The 27,187-nt window shown below is 49.2% G+C and overlaps 1 protein-coding gene across 6 annotated transcripts; it reads right to left on the bottom strand.

Moving 5' to 3' along the window:
- Window positions 1–2,428: 2,428 nt before the first annotated feature.
- Window positions 2,429–26,088, bottom strand: KLHL12 (kelch like family member 12). Of its 6 annotated transcripts, none has more exons than XM_066982892.1 (12): window positions 26,022–26,088; window positions 25,575–25,772; window positions 19,793–19,946; window positions 18,797–19,014; window positions 15,774–15,923; window positions 13,859–13,973; window positions 11,458–11,564; window positions 10,297–10,492; window positions 8,942–9,100; window positions 7,629–7,727; window positions 4,336–4,522; window positions 2,429–4,028 (listed from the first exon to the last, which is right to left on the bottom strand). In XM_066982892.1, exons 2-12 carry the CDS (start codon window positions 25,758–25,760, stop codon window positions 3,902–3,904), a joined length of 1,698 nt encoding a protein of 565 aa, XP_066838993.1. In that variant the 5' UTR covers window positions 25,761–25,772; window positions 26,022–26,088; the 3' UTR covers window positions 2,429–3,901. The 6 variants fall into 6 exon arrangements, with proteins under 6 accessions (XP_066838993.1, XP_066838992.1, XP_066838991.1 ...); XM_066982891.1 differs by having other exon boundaries at window positions 25,977–26,037; XM_066982890.1 differs by lacking the exon at window positions 26,022–26,088 and having other exon boundaries at window positions 25,575–25,865.
- Window positions 26,089–27,187: the final 1,099 nt, after the last annotated feature.

Below are 27,187 nucleotides of genomic sequence, written 5' to 3'. Positions count from 1 at the left end.
CAGCACTGGGACAGGATGCCCAGAGGCTGTGGGGTCTCCTTCCCTGGAGATATCCAAAATCTGCCTGGCTGCCATCCTGCGCAGCGTGCTCGGGGTGACCCTGCTGGGCAGGGGGCTGGCCCAGGTGATCCCCAGACCCCTTCCCACCTTGGCCGTTCTGTGACTCTGTGAGGTGGACGGAGACGTTCCTACGTGAAGTGGGGCAGTTTCATAAGCTGGCAGCGACCAGTTGGCAGCCAAAATCTGTTTGTTTGCTGGACAGCTGGGCCCTGCAGGGACAGGCAGGGCCTGGCTTGTGGTGTCTGGGAAGGACGGAGGGCAGGCGGTTCCTGCGGGGCTGCCGCGGGTGTTCGCTTTGACCCCATTTCTGAGAGCCTGGGCTGAGCTCGCTCCAGCACAGTGCAGCTCACGGAGGCACAGAGGGAACTGATCCAGTGTGCAAAGAGGGGGGAAGAGCGCATTGGAAGGGGCAAGGTGCTGACATTCAGAGCACAATGGTTTCCAGGACAGGAAGCTGGAGTTCGTTCAGCCTGACCCTGACCAGACAGCAGCAGGCTGTGCCAGGGACTCCAGGCAGCTGTGCCGGAGGAGCCCAGGTCCTGAGGCCCAAGTGACTTCAGCTCACCCGTTACCGAGTGTGAGGCCCTGTGGGTTTGTGCTGATCTCAGGACCAGCTGGGGGCCCGCTGTTAGCACTGCTGGAAAAAGGGAAGTGGCCCACTTGATTGGAGCCACTGCTTTTTTCGGGGTACAACACAGAAGAGCCCCGGTTCTAGCTTTTTCCTGACTGTATCATAAACATGCACCATTCTCTTGCTGCCTCCTGAATGGCTGCGCCTGAGAACTTTCAGGAGGAGCCAGAAAAGGGAACAGATGTTCAAGGTACTAAATAGGACACAGGATTTCATCAGAAATCCAGCTGATGAAAGGCTCCAGCTTGGGCAATCCCAGAGCCTTGGCTGCTGCATTATTGACTGCAGCTCCACTCCCTGCCAGGAGCTGGAAAGCGAGCATGGCTGTTTGACACAAACCCATTGTCCTGTGGATCCTGTGGGTATTTGTGAGGCTGAGCATTGGCATCGGAGCTCCTGAGCCATCTCTGGGCTTGCAGGGCTGAGAGGAGGGCGGAGGCAATAAAAGTGGTGTGAAGCTCACCAACACCTGCTGTAAGCAGCCCCAAGGCACCCACTACTCAAAAGCAAGTCCTGCAAACCACCTGCAGAAAGATCTGCACTTGGAGCAGACAGCTTTGCTGTCACTGGTCTGCAAGGATCAAAGCCAGCTCCTTTCCAAGCAGATTTTGATCTGTTCCGTTTTTCCTTCAGTGACAGCCTGTGAGTTTTCTCACCTCCAGCTATGCCCAGATGCAGACCATTTTGCACATTTATATTGTTCATTATCTACTTGGAAACATCAATTCCTCTTCAAACCCTTCAGTACATCCCGTTCCAGAAAGGCAGTGATGGGGTCTGCTGGCCACCGTAAGGCCACGTCCTGCCGTGACTGAGGTCGGAGGCTGGCAGTTTGGTCTGCTGAGCTTCAGCAGAACCACCCACTGAGCACGCTTGCTAGCACTGGTCTCTTCTGGAGCTGAATCCCCCCAAAAGGCATTTGCAGGAAAGCAAGACTGTCTGGGGAAGGAAAACAGCTCCAGACAGCTCCAGGTGCAATACTGGAGCCACGCGGTAGCCTGGAAAATTCCCTCTATGTGCCTCTCTGCCAGCAGCAGAGGTGAATGGGGTGCAGACCCTGATCTTGTAAAATCAGGGAGTACTTCCTTGTCCATACTGCACTCTCACAAGTGGGAACTTTAATCTTTTTGGTTCCTTGTGTATTTCCAGCTGCCAAAAGAGTTACAGGGAAGTTTAGCCCAAGGCAGGTCAGCCAGGAGGAGCTATTTAAAAATCTCAAATAACAGGTGAGGTGTTGGCTTGGGGACCAGAACATTCAGAGCCATCAAAGGCTGCTGGGGCAGGACACAGCAGTTTGTCTTAAAATCAACAGAAGGTTTGTAGAGGGAAACCAGGAGAGCAGTCTGCAGCTACGCCATTGACAGCTGAATTAATACCGCGCTCCGTTCATCCCACTCTTCCATGGTGGACAAAGGAGCTGTTATTTTTCGCAACTGCAGACTCTGTTACAACAGTATCATCACAGGCTGTTTTCCTCATCTCTGCTGCCACTCTTCGCAAGCACCTCTTGCAACAAATTAATTCTCAGTTAGCAAATCCTCCCAGGCCCCACGGGCTTCTGCACTGCGGATCCCAAGGGGATGGAGCCCTTGCTCTTTAATGCCACTCAGAGACCTAAGCAGCAGGGCAGAAGCACGGCTGAAGGTGGCTGCCTGGTCTAACCAGAGTTTTATACAAATCCTCAACGTGGGGATCAGGCAAATGTCTTGAGGGTAGAGAACAGAAGCTAAGCTCCCATTGGCTCAGGAAATATTTTATTCTTAACGTTTTCATTAAAAAATAAACATAGGAAACAAAACCACAGAACACTTGTGTAATAGAAACAAACGCAGAAGGTCAGAGCGTTGGCTGAAAGTGCATAATTAAGTCATGCTACCACATCCCTGATCCCACCCTGTCCCCTAAGCAAGGAGTCAGCAGTAAGCTCAACGAGCAGCACTACACAGAGCCCAGGCACTGCAGGGGCCAAGCTGACGGCAGAGGAGAGCCCGTGCTGCCAGAAACACAGCAAGGCAGGAGACATGCTGGGGAGAGTGCTCCAGGGAGCCAGTGGTGAAACGCTCACCTGGGGCTCGTGGGGCAGGCAAAGGACAGCTGGTGTAAGAGGATGTGGAGTTAAGAGGCAGGGGAGAACTGAGAACACAGGGGCAAAACGGAATCCAGGATGTCACTCCGAACCGTGCCTGGAAGCACAAAAATCCTGGATAAAAGGAAAATGAACACAACGAATTCAACTACAAGGCTGACGTGGGTGCGCTGGACAGACACCTGTCCAGGGAAGAACCCCAGTCGCTCGCCAGCAAGGTCGACTTAGACAGTAGCAATTGCGTCCCTACACTCAGGGCCTCAGCCTCCGCAAGGTGACCTCCCTGCAGGGGTAGGAGCAAAGGCACTGCCTTTCACAGCCAGGCTCCTGCTGCCAGAAAACGCAGCTTTTTGCAGCTGGATCTGTCAAGCTTTTCAAGGGAAATGTGATGTGGTGAACCTCAGTGAGCCCCTTGCTTGGAGCACAAATGCTGCAGATCTGCCTCTACGCTAGGCAGTGAGTTTCTCCCCCCGCCCTTTGCCCCCAGCAGCCTCAGGCTTTTGGGTCTCAGTAGTTGACAGCTTTAATCTGCGACTCCTTGTGTGCAGACCTGGGAGGAACCTGCGGATGCAGCTCCAGTGCAGGACCCCCTTACACATGCTCACTCAATTTGGCTCTGCACAGATACGTGCTTGAGGAGCAAATCAAAAACATTCAGTATGTACAAGATGATTTGAAGCTGGAACATAAGAGCAGCTGCATTCCACCCGCACGCATCCATGTGGCTGAGAGCAACCAGAGGACCCGCACGGTCCTGCAGTGGCTGAAGAGACCCCCAGTTGTATGCAGATGTCCTTGGATGCATTCACCACGCCGGCTGATGCCAATGCTGGGGGCACCCCGGCTCTGCTGATAGAATTAGCCACAGGAACAGCAGAGAATGCAGCTTCTCCTGACCCACTTCACCACCTTTCTCCAGCTTCACGCAGAGCCCCCGATTTCAAATGACTGCTGAGATAACACGTTTATGCACATGCTCTAGTCAAAGCAGCACAGAAAGCTGCTGTTCTGGTGCCTACTTCCACAGCATCCACACGTCTCAAAAACAGTCACTGCAAATCACTTGGGACTCTTCTTCCAGCAGAGACTTTTTAGGATGATCTTCTTTGTAAGTTCCCTCCACATCACTTCTCCCGAAGGACACAGACTCCAGCATCACACCGCTGCATCCCCAGGGAGGTCACCACTTCCCAGTTGTCGATGATGGGATCATAGCACTCAATGCTGCTCAGCAGGGAGTTGCCATCGTACCTGCAAGGACAGAAAGTTACAGGTGAGGGATGCTGCTGCAGGAAGAGGCTGAGGCGTTCGCAGTCCTTTCTGGGAGGCTGGACAGTTACATACAGCAGGGACAGCCTGAAACAAAACCAGTATATTAGGTTCTCTTTCGCTATCTGCTGCCACTCTCCTGCCTGTCTTGGCCCTGAACCATCACACTGCCTATGTGGGCTGGGAGAGGCCACCTGAAATTGCGGCAGCAGGTCGCGTCACCTCAAGTCACTCGCACCTCTTCCAGCAAGCAGAGCATCTTCCTCTCCAGCCCAGGGCTGTCTCTTACCCAGCGATTGCATACAGCCTTCCCCGCAGCACGGTGGCCCCGACATAGCAGCGGGGAGTTGTCATGCTTGTTACAGTTGTCCAGGAATCAGTGCGAATATTATAGGCTTCCACGGAAGAGAGATGTGCTGTCCCATCGAACCCACCAACTACATAAATATGGTCATTCAGCAGAGCCACTCCAGCCCCTGGGGAGAGAGAGGAGGATGGAACAGTTACAGTCACGACTGACACTGTCGGCACTGTGCCCAGGGCTTGCTGTCAACAAGGCTGAACTAGGTCAGTTCTTCCTCTTCAGAGGAAGAACACTTCTTATGCGTATATCTATCAATAAATATATATGTATTTATTTATGTATAAATACAAAAGAGAATAAATATCTAATGTATCGCTGAAGAGCTGCCATCGCCCAGTATTTTTTGTTGTCTCCAAAATGATACACGGAAACCTCTACCTACCAACTGCTGCTGAATCTCCAGCGTAAGGGGGACTGAGCAGCGCTGCAGCCAGCGCAGCAGGGGCAAGGTGAGACGTTCACCCTGGCTGAAGGACACCCCGAGCCCTGCGCAGGCTGGCACGAGCCACGTGGGCAGCTGACTGGAACTCTGCTGGGGGGGTCACCACAAAGCTGGGTTTCCCTGCTGTTCCTGGCTCCCTGGTGTCACCCAGCCCCTGGCTGCAGCCAGGACAATGCCACCGCTCCATGTGACGCTGGGGGAGGGATTTCTTTCACACTGCTTCTCTGGGAGGCAGGGAAATGAAAACTGCTGTCTGCTGCACAGTCACAGAGGCTCGAGTGGGTGAAGCGTGTCAGAGCTGCTGTTCTCACCTGCCCCAGGAAAAGCGAACAGTGATACCGCTGACCTGACTTGGGATTTGTGACAACAGCAGCAGATTTGCCCTGCCAGCCTCAGCTCGTGGACTGCAGCCCCTCTCAGATAGAAGCACCAAAGAACACAAGATAAGTCAGATAACCGTGTGCTCCACGGCCTTGTGTGCTCTCGCCAACAGCTGCTGCTGTTCTGAGCTGCATCTCCAGAGCTGAGTAAACCCTGTCAGGATGTTACCAGCAACATGTAGCCATTGCACTGACAAGTATCCCTAAGGGAACAAGCCAGCTACCCTACAGCTCCTGGGAACTGGTCTGTTTCTTCTACAAACAAGGTGTAAGAGACTTTCTGTTCCACTACATGCAACCTCCCTCTCACCATCTGTCCTTGCTGAGAGCACCAATTCAGCTGGGAAGGGGCAGACTGCCCCCATGGGTTCTCTGAGAGCTTCGCTGGGGGAAACTTCAGCTGAGAAGGGACCAGACCAAGGTTTAGCCAGGGAAGTCAGGTCTAGCAGTGCAACACAGCCAAGGTTTCTGAGGGGTATCCATCTCTTAGGACCTATTCATCTCCAGAATAGGTCCTAAGAGATGAGGAGAAACAAGGGGAGACAATTCTCTGTAAATAAAGGCAAGACTACTTTTAGTCCTGGTCTCCCTTGGAACTCAAAGACCTGCACTCAGGCAGATCTAGGAAAGTGTCAAAGCCCTGAAGCAAAGGAGGTCCTACAGGGTCCAAGGTCGCCAGGACGGATGGACTGGAACTGGTACCAGGGTGGAAGTTGTAAGTGCAACCGGTATCTAAGCTACTAGTAGAGGCGTTAATACCACAGAGTGACAGAAAAAAAAACCTGTGCCCAACAGCGTTTTGGGGCACATCCCTGCTTCAGATCTCTGTGCTCCCAGTCTCGGCACTGAGGAAGGAATGTGGCTGGTATGGAGAGCCTCACAATGTTCCTGCTTGCTTGTGGCACTGCAGTAGTCTGCTCTGTGGGCTGAGGCACTGCTATCAAAAGCCTCCAAGTCTTGTGGAAAACTGGCATGGACCTGGGAAAAGACTTCTTATAAATGGCCTTCCCTTTGAACTCTTTGCTTTTGGTTTTGCCAGAAGACATCTTCTGTGGTGCACACAACAGACCGCTTGGAAAAAGGCATCCCATTCTTACGCTTTCTGGAGACCCGTGAATAGGTCTTGCATGTTTCCTCTGATGTAGGAAAAGCCATAGATTTATCACACATTGGTATGTGGGATCTTCCTGGGTGTGGAAAGCAACCGACTTCTAAATCAAATCCATTCTTGGCATATGGGAAATACTTTCCAACCCAAACTTAACAGGAATGGCTCTGTCACAGGAGTAAATATTTAAAGCCTGGGGTTTTGGTGAATGCACTGCAGGCACAAGAAAGCCTGAATGTTTTTAGAACAGAGAACAGTTTTAATTGAGTAACCAGCTCTTGTCTCTAAACAAGAATACTACAGCAGAGAACAAAGAGAAACAAGGCTGCCTAGGCTAATTGTAAAGGACATTTATTGGAATTATTAGAGAAAAAGCAACTTCAAAAGGGTTTTGAAAGACTGCCTGTAAGCAGAACTACTCCATCAAGAACCACAAAGCTGTGGAGCACTGAGCTTCCTGCCCTGCCACGTGCAGCTCAGCAAGGCCACGGCTGCTCTCGAGCACTGCCATGAGGTTTGGGGCAGGCCTGAGGCGCAGTGCAGTGGCCTGGGGCCAGCACTGGAGCACACAGGGAGAAGAGAGCTGCACTTCTCTGAGAAATGAGTAACAGCTGAGACAGTAAATCACTCCAAATTGAGGCTTTAAACTTTATTTTTCTCCTAGCTGCCAAACTTAAAGCTCAGAGAGGACTCCAAGCGGGATGGAGAAACTGCAGGTTGGTGGGGATAACTGAAGTGTGGCTGCACGATGTTTCGAGTCATCATTAGCTGAGCAGTTTAACACTGCCCGAGCAGCACTGGCCTCTGCCCTCCCGCTGCTCCAGGAGCTGAGGCCCAGCACTTCACAAAGTGCAGGGCAGGTGAAAGAGGGCTTGCTGAGCACCCCTGCTTTTACAGTGCCCTGTGCGGTTGACGAGCACTGACTTAGCAAACTGTCCCATTATCTTACACAGAATTGTTACATCGCTTGTTCCTTGCCAGCTTTTCTCCAAGCCGTGCACCGTTCCTAGTTAGGGCAGTCACACAAGACTTCCTCTCCCTGCAACCTATAAAACCGCAGGCACATTCCTTTATTCACATCTTAGCATGGGATGCAGACATCAGGCATGTGAGAACTAATCCTTCTCTTGGGGAGCTAAGCCAGCACATCCTAAAACAGTCCCTGCTCAAAGCCAATCCACTCACTGACACCAGCCAACATCCCCAAGAACAGCAGAACAAGTCAGCAGTGACGGCTTCCTCAGTGCAGCACAACACATTGTAACCTCAAGGCTCTGTGGGCTCTTACCTGAGCGCTTAGTGGCCATTGGTGTGACGTTTGTCCAGTGTCCAGTGTGGGGATCGTACCTCTCTACGGAATTCAGAATGTTCAGCCCATCATAGCCACCTGAAACAGAAGAGAGGAGCAAACCATGGGTCTGAGTTCTGGAAAATGTTTTCTGTGTAGGGAGCAGTAACATGCCTGGTTCACCCTTGGCGTGGCACTGCCCTGCGACCAGCACAACTCCCAACACGCTGGGGCAGGCAGAACACAGAGGATCTCTGCAGCTTGCAGTGCCAGACCTGAGCCAGCTTGGAGCAAGCTCTGCCCTGCACCGCACGGGGCAGTGCTGGTGGAGTACTGCCCCTCCAAACCACTACAGCCAGGTTAGCGCCGCACTGCAGAGCCACCTCCAAGCCTGATGCCAACATTCCCGCTGTCCCACTGAAGCAGATGTACGGCTTCCAGACCTGGCGCTGGCTCAGGGTCTGTGTGCTGCTGCCTGCAGCCTCCAGCTGACACTAGGAGGCCGCGCAGAGCATACGCTGGGATGCCTTGAAGATGAAAGCATGAAGGGCTGGAAGAGCAGTTTCACGAGACAATACCAAAAAATTGTGTTGTGCTCCTTCAGCAAAGGAGCACTGTGTTGGCATCTGCCTTGGGGGACAGCATGGGGACGAGGAATTTGGGATAGAGAAGTGAAATCCATAAACCAGTGTCTGATAATCAAGACTCCCCAAGAACAACAGGACTGCAACTGGTGAGGGCAGAAAACAGTGCTGGGCCTGCCTTTTTTGGTGCCTTGAAAGAGTATCTCTGGAACAAGCTTATTAACGTCTTTAGAATGATTTGGGTATCTGAAACTCAGGGGTCTCTGAAAATGAAACAAGTGCTGCAGAAAGGAGCTCGAACACATACAGCCTAAGATACATTTCCAGAGTGCTACAGCCAGCATTGCTTCACGTGGAGCAGACGACCTGTAGCTACCTGCTTCATCTCTAGGGCATTTCAGCCACTGCCCTGGCCCTGCAAACCTCAGCTGCCACTGCTCACCCCCACGCTTCAGCGGTCCCTCAAATGCAGGCTGACTGTGCCCAATTTGCTTCTAACAGCATTTACTGTCGCTGTGTGGCAGATCCAGCCTTAGCCCTGGTGATGGTAGTGCTGAGAACAGGCTGCCCCTGCTGACAGCACCGTGCAGTGCTCAGTTCGGTGAAATTAAATCTTCTGGGTGTCTCTTCTAACCTGGACGTGACATAACTGGTGCAGAAAGGATCCGCACTGCCATTTTTGCTAAAAGCACGTATTTGCTGAATGCCTTGAGGTCCTCAGGTACCTACCGAGGCAATAGATAACTCCGTTAGCTACGACAAGCCCCGCTCCTTCCCGTGCTGTCTGCATGTCTCCCAGCATACTCCACTGATCGATGTTGGGGTCGTATCGTTCCATGCTGGTGTGACGTCGGCTTCCGTCGAACCCACCGGAAACGTAGATCATGTCTGCAACGTTAGGGAGAGGTTGGACTCACCGCATCAAGGATCAAACACGCACACGGAGCAAGAAGGCCCTCACAGATGGCGCAAACCTACAACGCGGACTGCAAAATGCAGGAACAACTACAGAGCTTGGCACATTCAGAGCCAAGACAAACGCAGCCTCCTCACCCCGGCTCGCTGCATTAGCCTGCTCACAGACCCAACAAACCAAACAAACACAAAACCCATCTGGCCCTTAAATCTGCTTCTTGGTGATGGATTAAAGAAAACATACATGCCCTGGCTATTTTTTTTTTCATCCTGCAGAACATACAGAAAAAGTGCCATGCCCAAACCCTGCCACCATTAACACCACCTCAGCACCGCCCCAGAGTACGTGATTATAGGGTAGCAAACACATGAGCAGCAAACAGAGAGGATCCAAAAGACATCAAGACCAGCTCCTTATGCTGGAGAACATAATGCACACGATGCTTCACAAATCTGTCAAGTGTCATCTTCAAACCAGCCACATTTTTTACAGAAGTTTCATCAGAATAGATACAGTAAGAATTTGAAATGTAATGCATGTTATTTAACCAATATTATTAAGAAGATAACCACTACTTTAATAGTTATAAAACTTCCTCTCATTTCCACACAAATTCTTTATGGCCTGTTTATAACCACTCACTCTTTTCAATTCTTATATAGCACATTTTCTACTTATGCCAAGTAATACATAGAGAGAATATATGTATATTATAGAGAAATAATATACGAGTATGTCCTGTGTAAACAGGCTGAAGTGTTCTGGTTTGCTCCATAAGGTAGTTTCTTTCTTCCAGGTATGTCCTAAGAATCCCTCTCTGCACGTGCTCCACTTTCAGCCTCTCTCCAGTGATGGATTGTTATTGCTGTACTCTGTGTGCTGTGCTCAGCACTACACGACACCGTCACCACCCCGAGAGCTTCCCACTCCATAACCCTTCCTTGAGCTGCCATCCCTCAACGCACAGACACATGCCCGAAGAATGGAGACAGAACTCCTCTCGGGATACGTGCACAAGAAGTTTTCCATTTCTCCATCCAAATGAGATGCCAGACTTTCAGACTCTCAGAGCCACCGGCTCTGCGTGTGCCAGCTCAGGGCATTTCAGGACGACCGGAGGACAGGAATGACAGAGAACTGCCCTGCCAGTGCAGCGACCTGGACGTACCTCCCAGGGTCGTGGCTCCTGCTAGGCCTCGCCGCACGTTCATCGGAGCTACAGAGTACCAGATACCATCCTCATCTGATGTGTAATCCAAGCACTCCACAGAGCTGAGGCGCGAGCGGCCGTCATACCCCCCAATCACATAGATCCGATCGTGCAGGGACACCGTAGCAACGTAGCGCCTCTTACGGGTAATGCTCTAAAAGGGCAAAGACAATAAAGGGTCAAGGAGAGGAAATAACACCGACGTATGTAGAACAACTGCGGTTCTTTCATCCTGTTTCACTGCTCTTTTGGAAAATGGCCAAAGAGACAAATGGCACTATGGATTTCAAGGATACAGCCCTGGTTAAAATGCATAAATTGCATCTGACTTCCTCCGCTTCTGCTCTTGCTGCCCAGGTCTCTTTGTGCTAAAATATTTTGCATTAAAATGTCAACTTATCCTTTGTCTCTACTGAATCTTTGATGCATCTTGGAGGTTTGCGTTCCTCCCACTGGCTCCCTGCAGAGACTGTCAAGGGGAAAATGTGGAGACTGTGATCTGATGGAAATATCCACAGCTTTTGGCCTCCAAAAACGAACAGAATTTTAGAGAAGGTGATGTAAGTTCTTCCGTGATTACAGATACTAAAGTAGAGGCAGTTCTCCACCATTTCACACCGATAAAGCCAATTTTAAATTTCGGTAGAAATAGTCCCCAATGCAGAAGCTCTCTCTTCCTAAATATATCCTGCTTTGCTCAGAAACAATGCAAGCAAGATCATGCAGCCTGCCTGAAAGCAGGACTGATTATACTACTCCTATTGACATTTCAATTATCTTCACTAAACTTCAGAGCTTAACACCCCCCTAAGATCAAAAATGCCTCTCATAAGTTCTCACTCCCACAACAAAGATGTGGGTCTCTGAAGGCTCATCTCATTAGAAATATGACAGCAAGCTCTCATAAAAAGCTTACTTAGTAAATCTTCAAATGTGAAGCAGTTTTAGCATTCACTGTGTAAACCTCAGCAACCCTAATGAATTTCTGTCATAAATTCTAAGCAGAATGCAGAGGAACCCAAAGAGGAATTTTATTTAGAGGGTGGTATACGGTCCTATGGTGAGTGAGTGATGACAGCAATCTGTAGAGCCCAATGATAGTCAAAACTGGTCCCTTACGGGCAAGAAACTCCACTCCTGAGTCTTCGGGTCATATTTCTCCACAACATCAATAGGTGACTGCTGGCTGCCAAAGCCGCCGATCACAAGCAGGACTTCATTAGCTCCTAGAGCAAAGAGGGAGAGCAAAGTCAGGTCAGTCCCTTCACAACCAAAGGATCACCTCAATGCAATCATCCGAGTAAACGCTGAGCCTTCCTTGGTGCAAGAAGCAGCCTCTAAATCACCGTGGTTTTTTTTTATCACTGTTCTGAAGCAGGCACCTAATGCAGGTAACGGTCACCTGGGTCCCCTCTCGTGTCAGTGGGTAGGAAGAGAGAAACCCTTCCAGGGTGCGTGGCCATAAGACTAACCTGGGTGCTAGAAGCTGTCCACTGGTGGGCAGTTCCTCCCCATGTTAGATGGACTCTGAGAACACAAGTTGGCTTGTTTATGTCTTCTTTTGTATTCTCTGCCACGTTTATTTTGTAAACTTCTTACTCCCAAGAAAGCTGAAGGAGGATGGCTGCTTGCCTCCACCCTCCTCACAAAGAGTGGCATTCTCTCCTCATTTACAAGCGACATCCAGACCAGATAGCAGCTTTTTTTTCACCATTTCTACAAGAAGTAGAAGTTAGGCTCACTGAAGCCTGAAAAAATAATGCAGTATTTTCCCAAGAATTCTCTCTTACGTTTTAATGTATTTTATTTCAAAGTTGCCTTCCCTTTACTTCCTGTTCTCTCAAAGGGTCCCTGATTTTTTCTTATTTTCTCCTTGACAGAAAAATAAAGACTTGTGATCGATGATCATCCCTGCACCTGTTGGACCATTTCTGTAATAGGGAATTTTATTAGAGTTCAGAGCTATCCAGCTTTTCGCTGCAGAAAGGCTGAACATCGAGCAACAAAGATTTAGCAAGGCCTTGTCCATCCCAAAGCAAAACAATTGCCACTTCAGATGAAGGAGAATAACAAAATGCAACTGGGAAGGATTCAGAAGAAAGCTCCAAAGACGAATTGGAACTTAGAAAGTTTCCTGTGCATTATGACAGTTAATAGCACGATCAGTTCAGTTTATCCAACCGAAAGTTAATAGGCAACCTGACGACCGTTTATAAATGACAGATAATGAGAGCACTCCTGATAGCAGATGGTATTGAATCAGTTAAAAAAAAAAAAAAAGTTGGACTGAATCTGAAGGAGATGAACCTTTGAAACAAGGTGCAAACTCTTTGCCAATATAAATAATGAAAAAATTCTGTGACATTTCCTTTATCAGCTCAAGTGTTCCAACCAAGAACAAAATGCAATGCCCCTTTCTAAAACAGCAGGCAAAGCTGAAATGAATGTCACTGAAATTGATGGAGGATGTTCCCAGAAAAAAAAGAAGACATGCTGTGGCCTGGACTATGCTGGAGGTGAAACCACATCATAACAATAACGCCTTCCGGCCAAAAACCTAATCAATCTCTCTCTGAAAAACCTAATTTGCCCTCCTCCTTTAGTATTTAAGCTGGTTTCCATCCCCTAAAACAATGTTAATACCAAGAAACGGCCACAAAGCTTTTTCTCAGGGTCCCTCTCCACAAGCAGCAGCACTGGAGAGCACCCAGGGAGGGCTGCGTGAGGGAAGAGGCGTCAGCGCTGGCACCAAGGGCAGTGCTCTGCGAGTGCAGCTGGGGTAAAGGCAGTCCAGAGTGAGCCTAGAGACATGAGGAAGGGAGGCAGGTGAGGAAGGGCCATTGTTAGGAAGAAGCCAGAAAATACTTTTTCTTCTCCTGGGGGTAATTCCTACTGTTTGTGTTACTCCCAAGTGCTTCCAGCCTTAAGCCAAGCACTTCTCCCAAACGACTCAGCAACAGCGCTTGGTAGGAGGCACTGAAATAGCAGATGAAATCAACTTTTTTTTTTTTTTTTGTCCTAAGAGGTTAAGTTGAAAATAAGGTTAAGAAAAATGTACCTCTGAAAGCAACGAGGCACCTCTCTGTCCTCCTCCTTGTGCCTTCCCCTCTCAGATTCCCTGTTGAAAGCTAACCTTCACTCTAATACAGTTGTTTCTTTTTATCTCCGACACTGATATCTGCGTTTTTAGATAGGAAGAAACTCTTCCCATACTTCTTGGACAGCTGCATGCTGAGACAAAGGTATCTAGAAGCACCAACAATTCAGGAAACCGTTTTTGTGGTTACAGCAGAGGCCTTGGATTAAAGGAAACCAACTAGTCCCTGCACTGCCGCTAAGTAACTGTGCTATGAAAACATACTTTTGTCCCGTGCTCGCCTTTCTTTACCACTGGGGACTGTGTATCATGAAGTTACTGCTGCAAAGCTCTTTGCACAATTACAAGGCACCGTACAGCACCTGTAGCACAATACCTGCCAATTCCCCAGACCTCCTCGGTGACCTTCCCCTTGCTGCTCACCTAGACGTGCTCTTGTCCTGGGTCCCTGCATCTGACTCCGGAGCTCAGGCCGAAGATGAAATTTCTTAGCTTCATCGACGAGGTCTCTGCACTGCAGACTGCATCGTATAAAAGGCTGAGGAAAAACATGAGTCACTGGTACACGTGAGGTATTTTAAGATCCCTACTGAGAACTGTCCTGAAGCCAGCTCTGGTCAATTCAGACAGCATTAAAATGACCTGTGTGCAGGCTGCTGCTAGTAGTGTCATGGTGCAAATGCTGCATGCAAGGAAAGGCAAAGACAACGCAAAACTAGACTGCAGCTGGAAAGGTATGGCTCATTTCTCATGCAAAGCCTGGCACTGCAGGTTCCGTGACAAAAATACTTACATTGGAAAACTAAGGGAAATCCACTTCTGCTACATGTAAGCCAGCAGAAATACATTTGTGAAGGGGGACTGGCAGGGACTGAAATCAGTTTGGCTGGATCTGCCCCACATCATCAACTCAACATGCACCTGCCATTGAAGACGAAACAAGGAGCAAAGCACAAACTAAGCAGTTTTGCTGGGTCTGTTAGCTCGATCCCTATACACATGGGACACTGAGCTACAAAGAGACTACAGAAGCAGATAAGGTCTCCTTCAAAAGAAGCTGGGGGCGCTGCACCCAAGGACAGTCATACCCTCCGTGAGTAACACGGAGTGTCGTTCCCCTCCCCTGAATGTTCAGTGTTCAGCTCCCTTTGGGTGTTTTGCGCTGCAATAAGCCAAGATTTATTTTTACAATTCCTTCGTGCTTGTGCAAGAAGACCAGGGCGTTCAGGGCAGATGATGCCGCACCAAGCCAACCCTCTCCCCTCCACACTGTACCAAGATGATGATGTCCCACCATCATCACGTCTCACCTCCAGTCTAGAGGTGCCATCCTGGGCAGTAAGAAGGTTGGGGCCCTTTACACACAATATGTTAGCCTGCTTTTGGAACAGACTTAATTGTTCTGGTACCAGTCCCTCTTGTGTTAGCTTCAATTTCAGTTTAAGGTGGACCATAACAATCTGACTAAGCACATTTTAGCCCTGGCACAACTTAACTGCATACTTGCTGACCCTATTTAAGAACACCTGCAGAAGGCAGCCATTGTCACACCAGAAATGAATGTTGCTAGATGAGCCACTTTCATATGTAACCATGTCTTCACTCTGCATTCAGCACCTGATGGGTGACAAACACTAGTAGCCACTGATCAGCTCACATCACCATCAGACAAGGACACTGGTTTGAACCTTCTCTGCACCTTCCTGTCAAACCTTGCACTGGGTCAGCATCACTCATTTGGAATTGAACTTCCACTGCAAAAGCTTAATGATCTCCTGTGATCATCCACATTTTGGTTTGCCTCTGCAACGCTCCAGCCACACAAAGGATTACATCTGGCTCTCAGCCGTGTGTTGACCCTGGACCTACCATGCTGCTGCTCTCCTCAGTCAAGGGCACCTGCACCTGGAACAACTCCTGATGAGGCCCTCTCCAGCCATTTCCTCCCTAGCATCCCATGCCAGCAGCCCGTCTCCACCTACAGGAGACCCACTAGGGCTTAGGAAGGGAAGACAGAAAGCTCATTGTAGAAGGTAACAGATGAGAACAGAAAGGTGCTGCCTATTAGGAGACAACCGAGTAATTCCTCTGGATGGGACTCCCTCCCAGCCGAAAGCAAGATGCTGTAACTGTTGGCACAGCAAACTACTTCCGAGGAAAACAGTGGGCACTGCAGCTGAACGGGGACACCTCCATAGGTTCAGCACCAAAAAGCACCGGTAGAGAGAGCAGCTTCTAACACGCTGTTAGCACAGCAGGAGTCTAACCAGGGAGCACGCAGCCACACACAGATACTGGCTCCCAGCTGTTCTGTGCCCCGGACCCGGGCTGCCGATACCTCGGTGTCGATGACATCGGTGATGTAGCGGGGGGTGAGAAGCGGCATGCGCACATACTGCAGCAGCTCCGGCAGCGATGCTTCCCGTTCTTTTTTCGAGTGCTTCACCCAGTTTATAACTGCCTCAAAAACAGGCTCTTCAGAGTCCACCTGCAAAGAGGAGACACACGCCGATCAGACCGCAGGGCAATTCAGCAACTGCCCGTGGAACAGACAACTTTTAGACTGTTGATGCTGCTCAGAGCCAGCAAGAGAGCAGGACACCTCACGTTAGAGTCTGTTATGGAAATTCCTGTGAGCAGTATTTACAAGCACTGATTACAAGCCCTTATTTTCTCTTCCTTAAAACTGCATTTGTTTTTTCCTTATAGCTGAGATCAGCAACTGTCAGTACAAGTACCAGAAATGCACTGTGGTACGCAGCAGAGCCGGGTGGGACCTGGCCCACAAGCGCTGAGAGAGCCCAGACAAAGACTGCAACTGCCAGGGATTCCCACTCTGAGCAGGGGTCACTGTCCTGCAGGCTGCAAAGCACCATCATAAAGGTGATCAGAATCACGTCTCTTTGTTAGAGAAAAGTGCCTCACCTTAACCCCTGCAGCCCTGTGCCCACACACCGCCCTGCTAACACCCTAGTCATAATACTGGGTATATCTGAGGTCTTCTACTTCAATTTACATTTAAGAAACTACAAATGACTCGATTTCAGAGTGGAGAAGGTGTGAACTCTGCTGTTCTGACTCTAACTTATTTCTCTTTCCACTTAGGACCTCCACATGCTTACACCACTTCCAGAGCTTACACTGTCTAAGCCAACTAAATTTGGCACTTTTAGAGGACCTCAGGTGCTTCGGACAGCTTTACAAATACAGCAGCTCCAGTGCACGCTGAGCACGCCGCTGCAAGATTAATCTGATAATGAAAAGATAAATAACTGTAAAGAGACCTATTATATATTATTTGGACTTGATTTTCTTTTTGCAGGTCTTCAGATTGTCCAATTTAAAAGCAAGTGAGGCATGAATTTATTATGATCATCATTATTATGATCAACTAATATGAAGATAAAAGGCGACCTGTAACAACAAGACCGAGTCTTCCCACCAATACAGGACTAGTACACTTTGAAGTTCATTTTGCAGCTATTTGTTGAAGTATGTTCTGAAACAGGGAGCCATAGAGGTTAATTATGTAAGGCAATTCTTCCGTGTCATTGATTTATATTTGTAACGCTGCAATTAGAAATGGCCTCTTTACTTTTGAATTACAGGGAAAGAACAATCAGAGCTCACAAAAGGAAAGCAGGGTACTTCACTGGTTCCAATTTTCCCCACCTCCTCCAAAAATGCAGTAATCAACACATAGTTTTATTCCTTCCTTAAGTGACTGTCCTCTGATACATTTAACAGTTTTGTTGTATGTTAAATCATGCCTGGTTGTTTGATATATGATGGGTTACACTAAACAGAACATCACAGTGAAAACCTCCTACTCTAAAAGAAGACCTGCTTCTCCAAAAGCCAGGGGACTTTGAGCTGGTGCCTTCTCAGTACCCTCTGATACAACATTCTTGCTCCTGAACGCATTACCCCTGTCCAGAGCAGCAAAGAGATTTGCTCTGTTCACTTTCTCAAGGTATTACAATAAATTCACGCTTCACGGTGTGTGTGCAAAGCCTGAACCATAACTTGTAAGAAAGATCGGTAGAGACTTTTTACTAGGGCCTGCAGTGACAGGTTAAGAGGTAAAGGTTTTAAACTAAAAGAGGGTAGATTGAGATTAGATACAAGGAAGCAATTCTTCACAACGAGGGTGGTGGGGAACTGGAACAGGTTGCCCTGGTCTAGTGAAAAATGGCAGGGGGTTGGACTGGATGATCTTTAAAGGTCCCTTCCAACCCAAGCCATTCTATGACTACTTCCTCTTGACGATCCAGAAGTGTTATGTCAATACTCACCACAACCTGCATAAGCTCAAACCTTCACAGCATTGAAGCTGCTGCTTGTTAAATACCAAACACACTCAGCCTTTTTCCACTGCTGATTACTGCCTACACTGGGGTTTTTCACTGCTGTCTTGCATGTTCTTTCCCAAGCAGGTTTACCAACAAGAGGCTATCAGCTTGGCAGAAAGCCACTTTCACAGCAGACTTTCAAAGCATACATTAAGATTTCTCCTCTGGCTAGCCCTGCACTTGCTTTTCAGGAACCCTACCAGAGGTATCACTTACACGGGTTTGTTTCTAAGAGCTTGTGTTACTGCAAACTCTGGATAATGATTTAATCACTTCTTTTAGAACTGAAGCAAACATCAACTCTCACTGAAAACCATCTGAATTAAATAAACCAGTGCCCTCGCTATTATCAAAGAATTTTCACCTTATTTCCATTCTCAAGAAATACACATTCATAGAAAACTTGGAAAAAAAAAGTATTTGACAGGTTCCAGCCAAGTAGTAAATCCTCCAGAAACCAACCCCGAGGGAACAGAATCTGTACCAGAAATCACAGGCAATAAAATCTTCATGTAACTCCCTAAAGAATCTGACTACCCTGCACCATCATGCATTCTGCTCCTTGTAAAGCAGAGGACACCCAAATGCCTGGCATGATACATGCATTCCTTGTGCTGCTGAGTAGCACACAAAGGTCTACAAATAGAAGTTACTGTCTTGCGGGTATTTCTGAAATGTAGGCATTGAGACAACTCGTCTTTGTAACCTCCGAATGCTCCTCCAGGGAAATGAGGAGAAAAGGGATGAAGAACTCTGCAGAGGTAACCAACTGTGATTGTCTTACTTGCAGGAAATGTTTGCCTGACAACAAATTCTTACACAGAAGTTGCATGTTACTCATCAGTTTGAGGTTACAAGGCTGAAAAGTTAGAAGAACCTTTTTGGAAATGAAATTCCGAAACTCAGGAACTGTGTGCAAAATCCACCCTAGAAGCGTGGACTTAACTCCAACTGGTTTCAATGCTTTACTTTAACGCTTTGCAGGGTAACAGTACTTTTCAGGTTTTACCTGAATTTCATCACACTTGATGAGCTTTTCAACCTCTTCTTGATTTAAGAGGATAAACTCTTCATGCTGAACCACCTCTGGAAAATGTTTCTGGCTGAAGACCTCTGCAGCTTGCATTAGATCAACACAATTGTGTGTCTCAGCAAAATCCCGAATGCCCAAACAATTTGATGGATCCAGCTGGCTTTCTAGAAACTCACAGCAAGCTTGTTTCACACCTACGGAAAATTGGAGGGGTGAATGAGCACTGCATGCTTACTATCAATCCTCGGCTTTGGAAAGGGCTTCAGAAAAGAAAGTTCTAAACAATAATGAAAAAACGACTCAAAAACAAGCTTGAAATACTACAGAAACACACGCATGCAAACACTTCCGAGGAGGAGAATGGTAACACTAAGCAGGAGAGCAATTGTTTGGGCTGTTTCAATCTCTGTCTATTCTATTTGCACATTAAAAAAATCCAACACTAGGAACTGACTCAAATGTGAGTTGTACCCAGCTTCATGGACTATAAGCCAAGAAGGTATATGCTAGTGGATATGGCCACCAGATTGTTTTTTAAGGCTTTCTCCAATGTCTTTTTGATAGTTGCCTTGGATAGCTCCATAGGCGCACATCAACCAGGTTGTTATGATCCAGACACATCGCGATGGCAAGGCCAAGTAATATCAAGGATTTGCTTATTATTATACTGAATTCTTCCTGGGTATTCTCATGCAGATATAAAGTAGCCCAAACCATGGAAAAATAATGTTTTATGATCTTTTTTTCCAGTCAAGTCAGTTCCTCTACCAATGAGACCAGTGTGCAAAAGATAATAGAAGAAGTTTGACACAAACTGTATGGTTTCAAGGCAGAAGCGCTCAGGCCTGGAATGAACACACTGCTTATAGATTTCATGCCTCCCACAATCTGTCTTCCATTTACAGAAGGTCAGACAAACCAGATCTCTGAGCAGCAGCAATTGTGCAGTTTGTGCTGATACTTGGCAATTACCTTTTAGCTGAAGCAGGCATGCTGCTGGGAGCAATTCCTGGACATTTTCTACTGTCACGTGAACAGTTTCTGTATACACAAAATCTAGCAGGATTTCCATGGTGGAAGCTGTCAGTCCCTGGATATCTACATAGGGTTTATCCTTCTCCGAGAGCTGTAAATTAGAAAGGAGACAACGGATTACTTTTCAGTAATTTGGTCAAAAAGGCAACAGTGCTCAGCAGTTTTTAAAGATGCGATTCGTCAAAGAGGTTTCAACAGAAATTTGTCTTTTCTTGTGCTCACTGAAGGAATAAGGGGAAGGAGGAAATTTCCCTAGAGGATGCACATACAGGGTAAGTAAGAAAAAGCAAAGTTTATTACACATATGGAGGACAGTCAAACTGCATTTTAAAATGAGCAAATTGAGACTGAGCAGAAATTAGTTAACATACACAAATGGCACGTGGAAACTCTATCCTTCATGAGAAACTCCAAGCTTTACTAGAAGGAACGGTTCAGGGGGTTCCTTTCTGGGCTGGATGTGTATGACACGCTGCAGCTTACATGGCGTCCCTACCTTACTTCTCTGCTCTAAAATCGATCCAAATAAAAAGCTTTCTTCAATTCCTGATCCATCCTGTTAGCTTATGGTGAGAGTCTCTATAAAGAATGACCAGCTCAAAAAAATCAGTTAAAGGCTGAAATACTGAAGTTAAACTTACATTTAAAGTACGTAAAATGATGGTACTTAAACAATCCTGACTTTGTCTCCTTGCTGTTTTATCATCTCTAAGATGCATCATTTTGGAATAATTACTTTTTCTAAGGAATGTTACTGTTGGGAACAGCAAATTCTGAGAATCCACCCAATTTGCACCTCTATGGGTGCAGAACTGAGATTATATTTTCACAGAGCATCAGCTGTTAGTGGTTTAATGCAGCCATTAGGAAGCTGCTGGCGCAGCATCTGATGATTCACGAACAATGGGCTGGCAGGTGGAATTACTAATCACATCCGCACATAGCTGTGTGCTCTTGTCAGCATGAATGGACCTCAACAGAAGGAGGTCTCCATGCAGCACACTGCAAAACTCATTTTTTCTTCCCTGAGAATTCTGAAGAAGTAGTCAGTGTCAGTGCAAGCACAATTCAGATGAAAAGCCCTTGACTTTTCTTGCTAAGAATGAGACTGAGGCTGGTTATGGACAGAGTGAGTGGAGACTCAGTGAAGAGAAAGCATGATCAAAGCATCATCACTTGGCTTGGAATTGGCCACAGCTGGGGAAAAATGCCATGACACACGATTAGAGAAAATAAGAGCAGTCAGACATACTCCTACAGAGGCAGCTGATGACACAGCGACAGTAGAGAAGTCTCTGCTGAGACTGAGCCACTTCTGCAATGCAGGGACCATGGAATAGAAGAGAAACACGGGGGGTAATGGTGATACTCAAAGTAATTTGAAGGAGAGGACTTTCAAGTCTGCTGACACATTGAAAATACTTCGTGGCATCCAGAATCAGACAGGAAGAGGAAATTACCTTGTTTGACCTGCTGTGCGACAGGCGTTGCATTTAGAAGTCAAAATGAGTTCATGACATGCGTTAGACAAACCATTCCCCCAAACGAGACCAAGATGTTTTGTGCAACAGATAAAGGACACAGGTGTCACAGAGATCAGAGCTGATCGGGCAGGATATTCCTATGATTCCAACAAGCAAATGGAGAGGTAAACTGCACCTGCCCGTGGCCATACATGCTGTGTACTTAGAAGAAAGAGGATAAGAAGTTAAAGACTAGAATGGCACCAGACCTACTGGTAAGGGATTGCACCGAGTGAGGTAGATGCTGTAGACAGCTGTTCTTCACAGACTGGCCTGAAGCTGGTAAAGATCCTTCTGTCCCCACAACCAATATTCAATAATCAACCGTGCACATCCTCTCTGCATACTGTTGACCACAACACTAACCACGGGGACAACACCAACATTACAGAGATGATGAGCTCTGGCTCTGCTTATATGCAACTTCTGCTTCACTGTACTACCACCTTGTCATTTGGCTCACAGTTGATTCATGTGCTAAGGTTATTTGGATGGAAGAAAACACTGAAAATGACTTCACACAATGTACGCGATGGGATCATTGAATCATACCTTAAAAAAAGGATCCCAGAGCAGAAACAGAAGTTATTTTCAGAATAAGAAGAGAATTTCTCTATGTTCTAGGGAAAACAAAACAGAAAAGCCCAAGCCTTCAAATTTCTAGAGCATACTCTAAGAGAAGACGGACTAGTTTCTTTCTGAGGTGGAGCCAACAATCAGCTGTTAACACGCCCTGCAAGATGTTAACTTGTCCAAACAAAGGCAGAAATCCCAGTGCAAAACTAGGGTGCAAGGGAGCATTTCCTGAAACTGCTCTTCAGTTTTCGCTACAAGGAAAAGCCTCGTAGGTAAAACCGGTGGGCCTTTCAGTTTGTCCACACTACTCAACACAGAGATGGGGAAAGGTGTTGTCAAAGGCCAGGGGTTCGACGGGCGATTGGTGGCTTCCCCTCCTTCTGGAAAACAGGAAGAAATTTATATTGAGAACTTTTGAAAGAAAACATTAAAGTCAGAAATGAGAGAAGGAAGAAACTAGAGGCCCATGGACTGTTAAACAGTTTTCTATGAAGATCACCTCTGACGACAACCTCAGTGCTCCGCTGGCCATGCGGACACAATACCATGACTGGCACGGGGCATAACCCAGGGACCAGTTCTGAGCAGAGCCTGTCGTAACCCAACCCTGACAAAAGCCACGCGTTGCAGCTCGCCAAGTAGTCCCCACGTTTGCTGGAGATGAGTGATCAAACGCAACGGAAGCCCTTGCAGGGGCTGTTGGCACATTTTGCAATCCGGCATTTTGAGTTCCCTGAAGTTACAGCCAAGGCCAAAACACTCTGTACCCACAAGTGTTTGGATGGCAACCAAGTGCTGTCCTATTACACTCACCAACATACTTGTCATTAACACACATAGGAAGCAGGGCCACTTTGAGGCTTACCAAGCTGTCATTTCCTGGAGAGAACGTTCTCCCACAAACACACAGTAATTGCCTGTGTCACTTGGCAGGTTTGTCATTTTGGGGTTTCCATACGAAAAAGCAAATTTGGATAGAGACTAAGCAAAGGAAGTAAAACCCTTAAAGCAGCAGCAATGTGAGGGCATGAGAGAGAGAGAGCAATCATGCCCGTTGGGCACTGGATGTACTTATCTTTCTAGGAAGAATCGTATCTATGAATTAAGGTCACCACAATGTTAGAGTTAAAATGAGAGTATAAAAGAGCAAGGAGAGACAATCTCAGCTCAGATCCAAAGTGCACCGATCCTCAGCCTTCCTTAGCAGCCACAAGAACGTTCTGCAGCACGCAGAGCACCCGGATCTTCATAGACTGTGTAGATGAAGTCAAAGGCACTGACAAGAACATAGGGGAAAACACAAAGAGAGAGGACAGTGCTATTACGCTGCGTATGCTGAAGCTGTCAATAAACAGAACTTCGGCCTCCAGGGACTGAATTTGCTTTGTGCACTTTCTTTTATAAAAAAATATACTTCCTTTACACAGATAACGAGCATAAAGCTGTCAAATTTACAAATTTCTTGAAGACGATAGACAGAAATACAGAATATTGAAGTCAACAGATAGAAAACATACTGTTATGCGGTTGGTCCACACATATCTTATTTTGGTTGCTTCCCTCAGGACTAAAAAAATGAAGTTAGCTGCTCACCCCACCCAGCACCAAACAAAGGAAGGGTCAGCAAACCGACTGCTCCACCAACAGTGGTCACTGGTGGATAAAACAACGAAGGAAATGATTCTCTCCTGCAGGCAGCACTGGGTTAGCAGGAAGGTCTTTAGGACCTTTGGGCTGCTTAGTCATGTTTCTCTCTGCTGATGGAGAAGTTGCTAGGATGAGGAAAGCATATTCTGTATGAAAAAGCCACAAAGATTGACTCAAACTTGCAAAAGACAAGGCCTGGCACTCCTCTCAGATAACAATATGAAGGAGTGCTAGCTTCGACTCAAACGTTACCTTTCAGCGATTCCGAAAAACAGCATGTAGGTAACGCGAGTCAATATAAAAAATAGTGAGAGCAAAGGTCCTCGCAAGTGAGATTTCGTGAGTAAAGTAACAGGGGCCCCAGGTCCCAGCCCCAACGGCTGCATCCTCTTTGCAGGAGCAGCACCACAGCCCAGCACGTACCAGCTATCGGCCAGGCCGTGAGCGAAACACCTCCATTTCAGTTTTACAGTGGCTGCCCTAGGCGCACGCCACGGCCTGCACAGCTCTGCCCTAGGGCTGGTAACCTCGGAAGGCAGATGCCCAGATGCAGGAAGACACAAACCAGCCCTGGAAAAATCAGGACAAATCTCAGAGCCTCCTGGCTTGCCAGCTCCCTGTTGTGCGGGTTGGCCACGCAGCAGACAGTGACGTGGGGCACAGTCCCAGCCGCTGCCTCTGCTCCCCCCGTGCCGTGACAGAGGGCTCTGGGGCTGCTGTGAGGGCACCCAGATGCACCAGGAGATCCTGGGCCGCTGGGAGAGGATCCAGGGGGATTCGGGGCCACTGTGAGGGGATCCAGGGGACTCTAGGGCCTCTACGCAGGGAAATCCAGAAGGATCCAGAGCCACCACCTGGAAGAATCTGATGCCAACATCTGGGAGGGGTCCAGAGGGACCCTGGTCCACCATGCAAAGGGATCCAGAAGAACCAGGAGCCACCACCCCATGGGATCTGGACCCACCATGCAAATGGATCCTGAGGGATCCAAGACGCCCACCCAACTGGATCCGGGCACACTACGCCAACAGATCCAGAGGGATCCGGGCCCACCACACAAAGGGATCCAGAGGGATCCAAGACCACCATGCAACAGGATCTGGGCCCACCATGCAAAGGGATATGGAAAGACCCAAGACCCCCACTCAACTGGATGCTGGCCCACCATGCAACAGGATCTGGAAGGATCCAAGACCCTGACCCAACAGGATCCGGACGGATCCAAGACCCCCACCCAACTGGATCTGGGCCCCCCATGCAACGGGATCCAGAGGAACCCAACCCACCACACAACAGAATCCAGAGGGATCCAAGCCCACCACCCAACTGGATCCAGGCCCACCAGGCCAAGGGATCCAGAGCAGCCTAAGACCACCACCCAACTGGATTTGGACCCACCATGCAATGGGATCCAGAGGGATCCAGGCCCACCACACATGGGATCCAGAGGGATCCAAGACGACCACCCAACTGGATCCAGGCCCACCACGCAATGGGATCCAGAAGGATCCAGGCCCACCATCCAAAGGGATGCAGGCCCATCACGCAAGGGATCCAGGGGGACCCAAGCCCACCACCCAACCGGATCCAGGCCACCACGCCAAGGGATCGACAGGGATCCAAGACCCCCACCCAACTGGATCCGGGCCCACCACGCAATGGGATCTGGAGGGACCCAGGCCCACCACGTGAAGGGATCCAGTGGGATCCAAGCCCACCACCCATCCAAAGGGATCCAGGCCCACCACGCGAAGAGATCCAGTGGGACCCAAGCCCACCACCCAACTGGATCCAGGCCACCACGCCAAGGGATCGGCAGGGATCCAAGACCCCCACCCAACTGGATCCGGGCCCACCACGCGAAGGGATCCAGTGGGATCCAAGCCCCACCACCCGACCGGATCCGGGCCCACCACGCCAAGGGATCCGCAGGGATCCGCGCCCAGCGGGGCGGGCACGCCTCGGCCGCCGACCTCGCTGGTGAACATGGCGCAGAAGTAGTCGCTGCAGGCGGCCAGCACGATGCGGTGCGCCGGGAAGTCCTTGTGCTCCACGCGGAGGGTGACGTCGCACAGCGTGCCGCTCTTCCGCAGGGCGTTCATGGCGTTCAGGATGGACTTGGCGTGCGAGTTGGTCATGATGTCCTTGGGGGGGGCCATGGCGCCCGGCACCTGCGGGCACAGCCAGCACGGCCACATGGCCCCGCCGCCCCGCCAGGGGGCGCCCCGACGCCCAACCGCCACCGCCCCTCCCTCCTCCCCCGGGCCCTGCCCCTCCCGCCCCGCCGCCGCCGCCGCCCCGGGCCCCGCCGCCCCGGGCCCCGCCGCCCGGCAGCGCCGCCCCCCCCCCCCCCCTTCCCCCTCCGCCGCCCTCACCGGCCCCGGCGCCCCGCGCCGCGCCGCCCCCCTCCCCTCCCGCACCTCTCCCCCGCCCCCGCCGCGCGCTGATGGCGTCACCGCGCCGCGACGCCCCGCCCCTCGGGGGGGCTCCGCGCGGTTGCCTGGTAACGGGCTCCTGCCCCCCCCCCCCCCCCAGCGTGAGGAGCAAAGTTGTTTTTTTTTTGTTTGTTTTCAGGAAAATGTGGGTTTTCAAGGGAAAATTCCACTCGCGTTGCCTGTCCAAAAGGGGTCGTGCAGGCGTGACACTGGCAGAGCAGTGGGGGGGATGTTAAGCTGATAAGGGTGAGGTCCCGCTGCCCCAAAATGAGGAAGATAGCAAAGAGAAACAGGGTGAAACAGTAAAAACAAGAAAAACAGTGAAAACAGTAAAAACAAGAAAAAGAGCAAAACCAAGAAAAACAGTAAAATCAAGAAAAACTGCGGAATCAATAAAACCAAAAAATCACAGGCCCTGTAGTCATGAGGGGCCCCTCAGCACAAGAAGGACATGGAGGCCCTGGAACATGTCCAGAGAAGGGCTATGGAGGTGGTGCAGGGCCTGGGGCACAAGTCCTGTGAGGAGCAGCTGAGGGAGCTGGGGGGGTTTGGGCTGGGGAAGAGGAGGCTCAGGGCAGAGCTCACTGCTCTCTGCAACTGCCTGAAAGGAAGGTGTGGGGAGCTGGGGGTCGGCCTCTTCTCACACATAACCAGGGATAGGACCAGAGGGAACAGCCTCAAGCTGTGCCAGGGGAGGTTCAGGTGGGAAATGAGGAGACATTTCTGCTCAGAAAGAGCGGTCAGGCACTGGGACGGGTTGCCCAGGGAGGTGGGGAGTCACCGTCCCTGGGGTTGTTCAAGGAGAGGTTGGACGTGGTGCTTGGGGACAGGGCTCAGGGGGTGACAGCGGTGGCAGGGGGTGGTTGGACCAGGTGATCCTGGAGTTCAGCTGGATGCTGCATTGGGCTGCTCCTCTGAGGAGCATGCAAGTCTATTTTCAATTCTTGTGCTGCAGTTTCTAGGAGAAAAAGTCAGTTACTGACTTTCGGATCATGCTACGAGCCCTGGTTTAAGAATTACCTTTAATCCTTCTCAGGCCAACTGCCTGATGAGTGTTCATCAGTTGAAAACATGGCAAGGTTTTGGGGAAGAGGTGATTTCTTGACATTCCTGGAAAAACAGGCCAGTGTTTGGGCACTCACGCTCTCCTT

Source organism: Anser cygnoides, chromosome 25 (genome assembly GCF_040182565.1).
Source record: "Anser cygnoides isolate HZ-2024a breed goose chromosome 25, Taihu_goose_T2T_genome, whole genome shotgun sequence".
NCBI lineage: Eukaryota > Metazoa > Chordata > Aves > Anseriformes > Anatidae > Anser > Anser cygnoides.
This window is presented reverse-complemented; position numbering and strand designations above follow the sequence as displayed.